The sequence below is a fragment of the Bos grunniens genome, chromosome 7 (genome assembly GCF_055505025.1).
Source record: "Bos grunniens cultivar Pamir isolate PY7600 chromosome 7, Bosgru_T2T1.0, whole genome shotgun sequence".
NCBI lineage: Eukaryota > Metazoa > Chordata > Mammalia > Artiodactyla > Bovidae > Bos > Bos grunniens.
The window spans coordinates 99854123-99868411 of record NC_141171.1 but is presented as its reverse complement, the minus strand read 5'-3'; the positions used below and the strand labels follow the sequence as shown (position 1 = coordinate 99868411).

Genomic DNA, 14289 nt, shown 5'->3' with positions numbered 1-14289 from the left:
GTCGCTAAGTCATGCTTGACTCTTTGCGATCCATGAACCACAGCACGCCAGGCCAGGGTTCCCTGTCCATCACCAACTTGTGGAGCTTGCTCAAGCTCATGTCCATCGAGTTGGTGATGCCATCCAACCATCTTATCCTCTGTCATCTCCTTCTCTTCCCGCCTTCAATCTTTCCCAGCATCAGGGTCTATCCAGTGAGTCAGTTCTTCACATCAGGTGGCCAAAGTATTGGAACTTCAGCTTCAGCATCAGTCCTTCCAGTTAATATCCAGGGTTGATTTCCTTTAGGATGGACTAGTTTGATCTCCTTTCTGTCCAAGGGATGCTCAAGAGTCTTCTCCAGCAAATCTCCAGCAATTCAAAAGTATCAATTCTTTGGCACTCAGCCTTCACTATGGTCCAGCTCCCACATCTGTACATGACTACTGGAAAAACCATAGCTTTGACTAGATGTGCCTTTGTCAGCAAAGTGATGTCTCTGCTTTTGAATGCCCTGTCTAGGTCTGTCCTAGCTTCCCTTTCAAGGAGCAGACGGCTTTTAATTTCATGGCTGCAGTCACCATCCACAGTGATTTTGGAGCCCAAGAAAATTAAATCTGTCACTGTTTCCATTGTTTCCCCATCTATTTTCCATGAAGTGATGGGACCAGATGCCATGATCTTCATCTTTTGAATGTTGGATTTTAAGCCAGCTTTTTCACTCTCCTCTTTCACCTTCAGCAAGAGGCTTTTTAGTTCCTCTTCACTTTCTGGCATTAGAGTGGTATCATCTGCATATCTGAAGTTGTTAATATTTCTCCTGGCAATCTTGATTCTAGCTTTTGATTCATTCAGCCCACCATTTCGCATGATGTACATTGCAAAAAAATTAAATAAGCAGGGTGACAATATGCAGCTATAAAGCTGTCAAAGCTATATGGAATATATCTTTTAGTTTTTGTTCTGTGTGTTTTATTATTTGTTAACTTAATACACACAGTTTTCTTCAATTCCTAAAAGTTTTAGCCATTATAACTTTGAATTGCATCTCTCTCTGAGCTGCCCATATAAATTCAATAACACACTTGTTTTCTCTCTTTGTTCTGGAACTCTGAGTGATTTTCTGTTTTACATTTCTAATTATATGTTTTGATGCACTTAGTTTACTGTAGAGCTTTTCTATTAAATTTACTATATCAACTATTTTATTTTAATTCCAATATTTTAATTAATTTTTAGATTCGCCTGTTATTGATTGATGACTCCATGCTTTTATTCCATAATTCATTTGAGTGTGAGACTCCAAGATACCCACTAGCAGATTTTGCTTAAAAGCATCATTTGCCACTTCTACACAGGGCTTAAACACCTGCCTTCCATTCTTCCCCATGCTCTTTACAACTTCCTGTGTTCTTCAAGATGGTGATAAGAGCAATTCTTATAGCCAGATACTACAGATGGGACAACACATATAAGTCCAGGTCACTGAACAATTACATGTGTCAAACTCAGCACCACACTCCAATTCTCATCCTGTACTGTTATGTGAGAAAGAACTAAATGTCCTGTCCTTTAAGTCAGCAAATCTTAATTTGAAAATTGATCTTGCATTGGAATATTTCTGTTTTCTACTGAGGCCATCTCAGCCCAGCCCCAGGGATCCAAAGCTCAGGAAAAGATCATCCAAATGTGTCTGAAAATCTGGACAACAGCATCTCTATCTTAAAAACCAGCAAATGGCTTGGCTAGGATCCAAGTGGTACTGAAGCTTCTTTTTACTCCCTCCACCACATAGAAACAGTTTGTTTCTCCTACAAGTGGACTAAACTTTATCAACTATATTCTATGACTCATGCATGAGCTGTGAGGCCTTCTGTTCATAGTCAAGGGTGGAAATTCTAGACTCAGTTCCTGTTTCTGAGCCTAGAATCTCTTGGACTGTGGAGCTTCATTTCCTGTTGTGAATTCCAAAATATTTCTTCTTCATGTATTTTTTTCAGCACTGTGATATGGTTTTAACTTTATAAACAATTTCTATGTATTTATAGAAATGAGAGCAGTTATCCTGTGTACTTTATCTAACATCATGACTTCTATAACTTGACCTTAACAGTGAAATCCATGCACAAATATATATATGTGTGTAATAAAGATGTTTATTTTAGGATTCTTTACAAAAACTCAAACTAAATAAATATTTAACAACAGGGTTTGATTAAATAAATTGCATTATTCCACAAAATAGAATTTGTACAGTCCATAGAAATGATGTTAAAACTATTGACTAAGCTGAACATAGATTAATTTTTAAATTTAAAAATAGCTGTTGATACTCTAGATCATGTCTATATTTATGCATTTGCAGGTTTGAGTGTGAGTTTGTGCATATGCAATGTGTTACAATGATGGGACACCAAGTTATTTTAAATGTGTAGCCTCTGAATTTGCATATTCCAAAATTTTTTATGATGACTATTTTTTAATCTCAGAAGACAGGATAAAAAGCTAAACTTTTAAAGGTAATGTTGGTCTTTTGTAGTGAAAATAGGGGGCTTCCCAGGTGGCTCAGTGGTAAAGAATCTGCCTGCTAATGCAGGTGATGTGAGTTTGATTCCCAGGTTATAAAGATCCCTCAGAGGAGGAAATGGCAACCCATTCCAGTATCCTTGCCTGGGAAATTCCATGCTCAAGGGAGCCTGGCAGTCTACAGTCCATAGGGTCACAAAGAGCTGGACATGACTGAGTGACTGAGCGTGAACACAATGAAAATAGAGCTGGTGTTAACTGACATTTACATAAAAACTTACAATTAAGACATCATTCAGCTTCTGATCTGTTCATTCTATGGTTTCTGGCACAAAAAACAACACCTATGCTTATTTACAACAGTCTGTTTGCAAACAGGACTGAATCTGGGATCTTGAGCCTGCTGCTTCATCTGGCTTGTGTCTGACAAACAGAAGGATCTTCCATTATGCCCCAAGGGCCAGAAAACACAGGCTCTTTCAAGGAAAGCAGCAAATTATTTAATTTCCTTGTGGTTCCATTGATGACCTGATAGATCAGCACGGCAGATCAGCACAGCACTGTAATTTGTAAAGTGCACTAAGTTAACGATGGTATGAAAAATTCAATAAATATAAAGGGAAGAAACACATTGAGCAAAGAACCAGTAGAGAAAAAAAAATTGCCAACACACATTCCTTACAAAGGTCTATTGGAAATAATGAGGTAAACGGGAGCAGTGGAGAGAAGTATCATGAAAGAATGAATTTGAATCTCTGAAGATGCCTTTTGATTGTACGTATGTTTAGAAAAAACAAATAATATAAAAATTTTTGTTGTGAACTATGTCTTAAAAACATATATTTAAAACAAAATCTAGAGGGCTCATGCAACTAAAAAAAAAATCACTAGATTCAATTTCTTTTAAAGCATTAAATATAATATAAGCTCCTTGAGGACTGGGCAAATAGTTATCATTTTTGTTTTCCAATGTATCAGCCCAATGCCCTCCATGTAATAAGTGAGCATTACATTATTGATGAATTGAATAGAATTGACTGAAATTTCCAAAAGTAAAAGGTGATAAAAGCAATTATATACATGTGAAAAATGACAAGGCTGAATTCCAAAAACCTATTCTTTATCTGATAGAAATAATGTGTCCTTTACTTTTTCTACATGGAAACCACCCTTTAAAAATTCTTGGGTTTTGGGAGATTTATCTTTGCTTTTAATTTGCTCCTGTGCCATTTACTTACACCTTCCCTTTTAAGATCTAAGAACAGTAGGAGCAGAAATGGGTATAAAATGAGCATTTTTTCCAAAATGAAGCATTTTAAAACTCAAAGTTTAAAAATAATTAATGCATCTTCAGATAGAATTTAACTGCTGCAAACAAGAGCTGGTCTACCCAATGAGGCTGACTTTTTCCTAAGGCTGGAAGGCAATGAAAGCTTTAAGCTTTTCGGATGAGGAGAAGAAAGAAAGAAAGAAAGCCTCCGAGTAGGGGGCAGCTATGTTTATAAACCCTGAAGCTCAGCCAATAGATATTTTTGTATAAAGCAAGGCCTGCTAACCGTGGACACATAAACCTAACTCACGTCAGTCTGCCAACTTCGATGGTGAGACAACAGCTGTAATGTTGAGTCTGACTCCAACAACAACCCTGGCAGGTTTTCATGTTGCTGCAGCTCATACACATATGTATCCACTCTGCAAGGGAGAGTACTAAGCGCAAAAAAAAGCATGCTGCTAGGGTACACAGACAAAAGAAAAAAATAAACAGAAACCAAAATCTAGGTCTCCCGTAAGGAATGTGGCTTCTTAAAGGTCCCTTCCTGATATCCAGCCTACAAAATATCATCCCTCACTGTTTCTGAATTTTCTTGAATTAACTCAAAATTTTGGACAGTGTTTTGTTTTGTTTTAAGATAAAGCACTGGTAAGAAACTACTGAATAGGTCGGTTAAGTCCAAGTGATTTCTTTTTACACCGTATTAGTTAATGTCTGCAAAAGATAGACATTTTTCATACAGCCTATGTATTTTAAACTTTATACCCTTTCATTTTTAGTATCCTCCCATGAAATACCTAGTTCTTCCCCACTATTATTAACTGAGATACCTCAAAAATCTGAAGGACTGCATTTCAGTAGTGATCTCTACTTTTTTGATAGTTGAAACCTGTCTTTAAGCCCAACATTTGGAATCTATAGAAAAAATAACATCTTAGGTCCCATGACCCACTTTTTTAAGACCACATCCCATCAGAAGATTAATTAATCAGAACTGATACCGGAGAGTCTACTGTCCTCACAATCATGGTTTCAAATATCTCACAACTTTAAGACATTTTCCATCCAGAAAGCTATTTTTAATAATATTCCCATCACTTCCACAACATTTTAATTTCTTCAAGATGACTGACCCATTGACCTCTTCACTTTCTCACAGTCCATCAGTGCTATGGTTTTCATCTCTCTTACTGTCCAGCTTAGATCCCATCGTCAATCATTTTAATCCTCACTTGCAAATACTCCCAATTGCCTTGCCTTCCATTTTTTTCTCTTGCATGCACTTGGAAAAACCTAAATCTAGTTATACCCAAGGGAAAGTGAAGTCACTCAGTTGTGTCTGACTCTTTGTGACCCCGTGGACTGTAGCCTACCAAGCTCCTCCGTCCATGGGATTCTCCAGGCAAGAGTACTAGAGTGGGTTTCCATTGCCTTCTCCGGGGGATCTTCCTGACCGAGGGATCGAACCCAGGTTTCCCACATTGGAGGCAGACGCTTTAACCTCTGAGCCACCACGGAAGCCCAACTATAACATCAACAGCATAATGCCTAGATAATGGTCATTCCCCATTGCCTTTCAAACAGAAGTCTATTTATTATCACTGATATTATTATTATCACCATACTATTCATGAGCAAGCAATTTAGGAGAGGCTGACTCAGCCCCCAGATGTAGGTTCTGGTTAGACTAAGCCACCGTGTTTCACCATTCCTCTCACTAGGCAGTGGCTGAAGCTTGAAAATAGGACAGAATTTTGTCCAGTGAAAGAAAGTTTTCTAAGTGGTTTCCATAAACAGTTCTTTTTCTCTTTAAAAGAAATAGTGGTGCTATGGTCCGTTGTTTTTTTGCCTAGATTGTCTGCATATGGCTCCTAGAACTGTGGCAGGCATTTTCCAACCGTGAGGGAAGCTAGTCATAGAAAATGCCAACATTTTGAGACTGGACAGAGGAAGTTGAATGAACTTTTGTTACCATAAACCACTGATTTAATCAACCTTGTGACAATGCAATGTTGGGACTTTTTACTGAAAAAAATGAATCTTCCTTACTTTTTTTTTTTTTTGAATTTTGTCTTGTTTGTGGTCAGATTCTGAGAATCCTGAGATACTAAGTGTTAAGTAACCACACATCTGGATTCCCTTTCAAACTGTGATCGATAACTTTGAATAGACCTTATAAACCACTGAGAACTGCACAATATCCTATCCTTCCTAGGAATTTTGCTGTTCTCCTGGCTCAAAATGCTATTTTATACCATCTCACCTCCCCCTTTTTCAAAGATTTCCTTATCATTTTTCTTAGCTCCATCCTTACTGATCATTTTCTCAATATCAAATGTGAAATCTCTCCTTTCTTGTTAATAATTTTTTGATCCCATCAGTGTTTACATCCAACTTCTTCCCTCTTGTTATGTCTAAAGAAACCGTTGTGTTCCCATAAAGTATCAAGTCTTCCCCTTAAATTCAAGATCCCCATCATGCTTGCTTTCCAAAAGATTTGATTCCTTCTCTGGGTTCCATGTCTTCACTGGGTTTTCTCTGTTGTAACTACCTCATTTCAAATTCAGGCTTAAACTTACATTTTCTGGCTTTTATTCCACCATTCAAATGACACTAACCTGGTAAGGCCACCAATAAATTTCATGTTTCTAAACTCAATATATGTTTTGGTGTCATGTTATTAAAACGTTCAGCAGGATCTGATTCAGTTAAACTACTCCACCTCATCTTTCCTAAAATATTTTCCATTTTCCTTTCTCAGCCATGGTGTCACTGACTCATGGTCTTTCTCCTTTATTTTCTTTTAAAACATTCTTGTGTGTATCTTTCTCCACTAAACTGTTGAAGTTGAAGTTTCTCTGAGCTCAGTCTGGGTCTCTCTACTCTTCTACATCTGTACACTCTCCCTAGGTGACTGGTGACCCCACCCAACTCCAGAGCTTTTTTCCAAAATCAAACATTACTTGCACAGAAACATGCCTACATGTTTTATGCAGTCTGTAATCTAATAACTCAAGAGCACATATAACAGAATTCTTCACAAAGTTTGTACACTGAGGTGTACAGTGATCTTATGACTTTTCTTCTCTAAATCTATAAAATCTCCCTAGGCAATTTCATTTTTCATCCCATGATAAATGTTATCTTTATGCACATTATATGATGCACATTATATAATGCACATTTTTGTCTTCATCCAAGAGTCATGGATTTAGTTATCATTGTATTTCGGAAATGTGTTAGTCACTCAGTCATGTCCAACTTTTTGCAACCCCGTGGCCTGTATGTAGTCCACCAGGTTCCTCTGTCCATGGGATTCTCCAGACAAGAATACTGGAGTGGGTTGCCATTCCCTTCTCCAGGGGATCTTTCTGACCCAAGGATTGAACCTGAGTCTCCTGCACTGCAGACAAATTCTTTACCATCTGAGCCACCATGGAAGCCCTTCATTTTGGCAATACTCAAATGCATATTTTACTGCCTCTGTGTTCCTGACCCAGACCCACCTGTCTGTTTGAGATCCTTACTTGCTCATCTCATTGAAATATTAAAGTTAACATGAGCAAAATGAAATTACTGATTTGTTGGTCATCCCCCTAAAATAGTTACTTCAAGCCTCAGTTCAGTTCAGTTCAGTCACTCAGTCATGTCTGACTCTGCAACCCCATGGACAGCAGCACACCAGGCCTTCCTGTCCATCACCAACTCCCGGAGTTTACTCAAACTTATGTCCATTGAGTCGGTGATGCCATCCAATCATCTCATCCTCTGTTGTCCTCTTCTCCTCCCACTTTCAATCTTTCCCAGCATCAGGGTCTTTTCCAATGAGTTAGTTCTTTGCATCAGGTGACCAAAATATTGGAGTTTCAGGATGGACTGGTTGGATCTCCTTGCTGTCCAAGGGACTCCCAAGAGTCTTCTCCAACACCACGATTCAGAAGCATCAATTCTTTGGCACTCAGCTTTCCTTATGGTCAAACTCTCACATCCATACATGACTGCTGGAAAAACCATAGCCTTGACTAAATGGACCTTTGTTGGCAAAGTAATGTGTTTGCTTTTTAATATGCTGTCTAGGTTAGTCATAACTTTCCTTCCAAAGAGAAAGCATCTTTTAATTTCAAGCCTCACCTCTTCTTAATTTCCCCTATCTCAGAATACTACAACTGACCCAATCACTAAGGCAAAAAACCTGGGAGTCATTTTGACTTCACCTTTTTCTTTATCTCCCTCATCTAATCTAGGAATAGGTCCAGCTAGTTTGAATGTCTAAATTGTATCAAACATCCTTTACTTAATCCATTTCCTCTCTCACCACCTTAGACCCCATAACCACCTACTTATTTCAAAAGCCTCCTAACTAGTTTCTCTGATTTTCTCTTAGCTCACTCCAGTCTAGTTTCTGTCTAAGAGCCAGAGGGATCTTTTTAAATACAAATTAGATTAGACAACATCTCTACTTTAAAAACCTTTCCATAGCTTCCCATTTGCATTTCAGTTATAATAAAACCCAAACTTCTTGCCAGGCCTTTATAGCTCTGCAAAATCTGGCCCATGTTGGCTTTCTAACTTTGCACTAGTCTCTTCTAACTCACTAAACCCCAGGCAGCCTGGTGTTCTCTGTTTCTATAATGGTTCAAATTAGTTTCCATTTAGGGAATTTGAGATTGCCATTCCCTGGAATGCTTTCCCACTGGTTTTTCACACATCTGTCTCTTTTCATTCCTCTAGGTCCCTTTTTAAATGTACCCTCTTTGGGATGCATTTCTTAAATTCCATGCTAAGTAGCTTACCCTGCCCCTACCAAAACTTTCCTAACACAACTTCTTTCTCAGAGTTTATCACAATCAGTAGCCATTCTACCCACACTTGTGTACTGGTTTATTGTGTTTCCCTTGCTGTGCTGCGCTTAGTTGCTCAGTCATGTCCGACTCTTTGCGACCCCATGGACTGTAGCCTGCCAGGCTCCTCTGTCCATGGGATTCTCCAGACATGAATACTGGAGTGGGGAGCCATGGCCTCCTCCAGGGGACCTTCTCAACCAGGGATCAAACCCAGGTTTCCTGTATTGTGGGTGGATACTTTACCCTTTACTGTCTGAGCCTGTCTCCCTTATTGGAGTATAAACTCTATGTGAGTGAAGATCCTATCAGTCTTTTCACCTTTAGGAAGAGTGACTAGCACATAGTAAGTGCTTAACAAAATTTTGTAGAATTAGTCACTAAACATAAAGCCTCAATAACGTTATTCATGGCCTAAAGAGAAACATGAGATGATAAACATTTTACACAAGACCTTTAGACCTCTCCCAGAAAAGTCCTGAGATACTTTCTCATTTGTAAATCTTAGGCTTTCATGCAACTTTAAAAATGTTTTAATACTCAGAATTACTTATATTTAAGTCATGTCTCATTTCAAAAAGAAACTTCAAAACCCTGAGGCAGCTTCTCAAAATAAATATAGTAAAACTTTTAAACTGAATAAAAACTAAGTTAGGAGATTGCGTCAAAGTGGAAATAATATATAATAGCAATGACTGTTACTATTATTAAGAATTATAACTATTAGAATTGACTTCGTGTAGATACTATGTTAATAACTACTTGTACTCTCCTATTAATAAATTGTTGTCACACTATGCTTATAATATGATATTATTCTCCTAGTGTTTCAAAATAGGGATACTAAGGTTTATAAAAAAGTCATACCCAAGGCCACACAGTGGCATACGGAAGCCACTGAGGTCTGAGCGCTGAACCTGCCATGTTAGATTTGTCACTCTGCTATGCTGCTTTTATAGGAAGAAAAATACAATAAAAAAACAAGTGTGGCTGATTCTATATATCCACTTGCATCCCTTTTTGCTTGATTTTCTGTAAATTGAGGCTGTAAAGCTAAAGACTACAATCCCCAGACCGCTTTGCAACACCAAGCAGAAGTTTGGCAATAGAATGAAGCCAAATGAGTCAGCCTCTGTGTAGGGAGATCTGATCTTCTGGCATGTATAACCAGAGAGAACTGTTATTCTGGGGCAGCTGTAGCAGTTTCTGTTTTCAAGTGCCTAGTGTTACAAGTGTTAGGTGACAAGCCATGGGAGCAGTAATGTTTCTCTGTGAACTATTTTTTCCCTGGTTCCTCTGGGGTTTTTGTGAACTAACTGTAGCTAATTAAATTATTTAAAACACATTGTTCTGCACGTAAGCACTGCACTTAATTCAGTAATTGTTAGCAGATCACAAACTGGAACTAAAATATGGACTTGACTTAATGGAGAAAGTGGAAAGAGGAAAATTCAAGTCTTAGAAGCTTGACACTGGAAAACTGGTCACACTTTATATACAACGGAAAATATTTGGTCAGATCATTATCTGATAAATTAGTTGAGCCAAACTATCCTCTGACTGATACTGAATGTTGGGAGCAGTGGGGACTGATCAGAATGTTGGCTAGTGCTAACTCTATAGCCACCTTTAGGAAAAGTCTACAACAGCCGGATGAACCCAGATGGGAAGTAGATAGCTTGGGAGCACAGATAGGGGGAAAGGCCACTTTAGTAAGAGAAACACTCTCTCCCTACAGTGAAACATCTATATTGTGTGAGAATCCTCCAATTTGGCACCTCAGAAGGCTAAACAAACAAACATATTTTATACCCTAAACAGAAGCCATTGCAAAGGCAGCAAAGCAGCAGTAAAACTGGTAGGCAGCCAGGCAAATGGAACAGTATGAAGGCAAAAATGAGATAAGGATTTGGCCTTGGCCCAACCAGGTAGCATAGCTGGTAAAGAATCCGCCTGCAGTGCAGGAGACACTGGTTAAATTCCTGGGTTGGGAAGGTCTGCTGGAGAAGGGATATGCTACCCACTCCAGTGTCCTTGGGCTTCTCTGGTAGCTCAGCTGGTAAAGAATCCGCCTGCAATGCAGGAGACACCAGTCCAATCCCTGGATTGGGAAGATCCCCTGGAGAAGGGAAAGGCTACCACTCCAGTATTCTGGCCTGGAGAATGTCATGGACAGAGGAGTCTAGCAGGCCGCAGTACACGGGGTCACAAAGAGTTGGCCACAACTGAATGACTCTTATAGGTCAAATATGTTAAATTACCTCAAGGGAATGGCCATTAAGTTAAGGGAGGAAGAGCGTGCAGAATGTAAGGGCTAGTCAGTAAAGAGGCTATTCAAAGTTAAAAGGCTACTCAGTAAAGAGAAAATTCAAGGTTAAAAATTTGGACTAAATATCTTTGAAAGTGAAAGCTGCTCAGTCATGTCCAACTCTTTGTGACTCCATGGACTATACAGTCCATGGAATTCTCCAGGCCAGAATACTGGAGTGGGTAGCCTTTCCTTTCTTCAGGGGCTTTTCCCAACACAGGGATAGAACCCAGGTCTCCTGTACTGCAGGTGGATTCTTTACCAGCTGAGCCACCAGGGAAGCCCAAGGTAATATCTTTGGTTACAGTTGTATCTGTAGGATACTGACTGACACAGGTAATCTGCTAACATTCTGACAATACAGTAAGTGATCAAACACCCAGTCTGGATTGTAAAGTCTTGCGACTGTCATTGCACCACTAAAAAAGGTATGAAACAATTTCCAGTCTGCACAAACACACGGTAATAGGCAATTGCTTTTGAAAAGTACAACAGCCTGAAGTACCAGATCTGAGCAGCATCTCAGGGATCAGAGCCAGGGACCATAAAAAGAGATTGAGACCAACACCGGCCTACCCAGAGCTTCTACTCTGCCGCTAGTTCAAGGAGTCCTTGCTGTTCTTATCTCTTATCTTGGTTTGAAAGTTATTATGGGTATTACTTCTCTGTATTTTCTTAATCCTTTCTTTCCAAATGGAAGATTTCATTACAGTTCATCTATATTTTCTCCAACATTGTGCATATTTTGGGGACAATTTACCTTGTAGTGTAATAATTACCAGACAAGCAGGAATTGCATGTGGTCCTAATGGTGAAATTACCTGTCATCAAGATTACACATCTTGAACTTTGAGCTGGATGCAGCAACTAGAAGAGAATTTGGGATGTCTCCATTGGATTATAGGTGGTTCTATTCAAGATAAGTGTTAGTCACTAGGTTGTGCCCGACTCTACATAATCCAATGGACTGTAGCTGGCCAGGCTCCTCTGTCCATGGAACTCTTCAGGGAAGAATACTGGAGTAGATTGCCATTCCCTTCTCCAGGGGATCTTCCTGACCCAGGGATGCAACCTGGCACTCCTGCATTGCAGGCAGATTCTTTACCATCTGAGCCACCAGGGAAGCCCTTCTTCCTCATCGTATTGTATCTCCTGTTTGAGTTTGCAATGGATCCTGAAAAAAAAAAAAAAAAACGAAAAAAAAAACAACTCTAAATACATTTTCTAGTGTCTGCATTATACCTGTACCAAACACTGAAACAATTCCCACCAATGAGCAAAATTAACGTGTGTTAACGACTTCTGGGAATTTTTATTTTTCTGACGACATAGATAATCTCTAAAGATGGCCATCATAAATTCCTTCCTTTTCTTTACATGCATGCTCCTTCATATATCAAGGGGTGAAGTCTAATTCTTTTTTTCATGAATCTGGGATTGACTTAGTGACTGATTTGACTGATGGGATATAGCAGGAGTGATGGTCAGGAATTTTTGAAACTAGGTCATATGAAACCTTTTAGTTGGACAAAGTTTAGTGACGACATGCTACGGTAATGTAGAAAATGGTCCTAATGAATTGATAAATCAGGCAAATGAGATTTCCAAGCAGAATATTGTATGTGCTGATTGGTTTCTGTTAGATGCATAAGATACAGAGAAAGAATTAGCTTAAAAAAAATATTCAGTGTTTCATAGATGAATTTAAAGGGAAGAGAGGTAGGATTTACTGGGCTCAAAAATAGAACTGTTTATCATCTCCAGTCTTTGCAAGCAGCAAGAGGCTTCTCAAAATAAGAAATGTCCTCAGGGCAAAACTCAAATCCAGAATATTTCCAATAACACGTGGCAGGAGGATAAAGTTCGGTTCAATGGTGTCTTTAGAGCTCCCTTTACTGATACTTCAGAAACATTTCTGGTAGGGCCTCAACCAAGACAGAAAGACTCCTATGATATCAAATATCAAAGTGTCTTGTAGACTTTGCTAACTAGAAAATAGGATTCCTGATAATATTAAGGATATAATTCCATAGCATCAAGTCTTTCAGCCTAAAATAAAAGAAAAAAATTGTGGGGATGGCTTTTGTCTGATGGAGTGAACACCCAATAAAATTGGGCTAAAAGGGATAGAAGCGACTCAAACTAATAGAGAGCCCTTGGGGGTCTCCAACCTTCTAAAGGCAGAAAGTAGGCTGAGAAAGCTACTCAGCAGCAAACACAGGCCAGTTCTAAACGAAAAGGGAAGCATTAGAGAGCAGAGTCAAAACCTAGAAGGCAGGCCCAAGTGACACAGAGACTCTTCCTTGGGAAGCAGGACTCAGCCCAATTGAGGAACAGGTAGATTTCAGACTTCTTGCAGATGAGTGACTGCAGTGTGCCTCCTGTGAGACTCCACCCTCTTAAAACTGGAGTTGTTGTTTGCTTTGCAAATTTCCTACCTTTGTAACAACACTGTAATATAAGTGTGTTGAACAGGTAACTTACTGCGTTTACTGAGCAGATGGCTTATCTCTTTAGTTTAAAGATCTTCCATTAGAGAGAAATCATACTCAAGAAACTGCATTTGAGAAATTAGACCCTCATCATCCCATGCTCATCCTTTAAAGGATGACTCCTACACTATAAACCGGTGTCATAATGGAATACAATTTGGGACATATTGAAGAGAATCAGTCTATTCTGCATGCAGGACAAACATGCATATTGATAGCCGGAAATGTGGTGGGCAGTTTTCAGAAATGTTCACCACAGATCCCTTGTCTCTGTGCCCGCACAGGCTGTAATTTCCTTCCCTTGAATCTGAGTACACCTTAGTTCTTTTCTTGACCACTAGAATATGTGTCAGAAGCAATATTCAAAAACATCTGAGACCAGGTTATTAAAGGTCTTTGCTTCGGTCATTTTCATCAATTACTCTTGGGACATTCCATCTCAGAACCCATCTGCCAGGCTATGAGAAAGTGTAGGCATTTCAGCTGAGTTCCCGCCCAACAGGCAGCATCAACTCAGCCACGTGAGTCACCTTGGACTCTTGAGCCCAGGGAAGCCTTCGGTTGTCCACAGCACCAGCCCGCCTGACTGCAATCACTTGGGAGATCCCAAGTGAGGATAGTCAGTTGAGCTTAGGTAATATACAGAGGCATATGTGATGATATAAATTGTTTCAAGCTGCTCAGTTTGGAGGAGGCTTGATGTGAAATAATAGATGGCAGGAACATCTGTTATCAGGACCGATCATGTTTCTTCTGGTCGTTTCCTCCTTCCTTTTGAAAACAAAGGCATGACTCCTGCAGCTGGAATAATCTTAAACCCATGAAGGAAATACCGAAACATTTTTAGAGACCTTGGCCCTGAATTCTTTG

The 14289-nt window shown here is 39.3% G+C and overlaps 1 protein-coding gene across 1 annotated transcript in view; it reads right to left on the bottom strand.

Moving 5' to 3' along the window:
• Positions 1 to 11673: 11673 nt before the first annotated feature.
• Positions 11674 to 14289, bottom strand: part of FAM174A (family with sequence similarity 174 member A) — a 29468-nt gene continuing 26852 nt past the window's right edge. Inside the window, exon 3 of the mRNA XM_086413261.1 lies at positions 11674 to 12101. Coding sequence (XP_086269387.1) covers positions 12029 to 12101 — 73 coding nt within the window. The 3' untranslated portion in view covers positions 11674 to 12028. The remainder of the gene's footprint in view (positions 12102 to 14289) is intronic.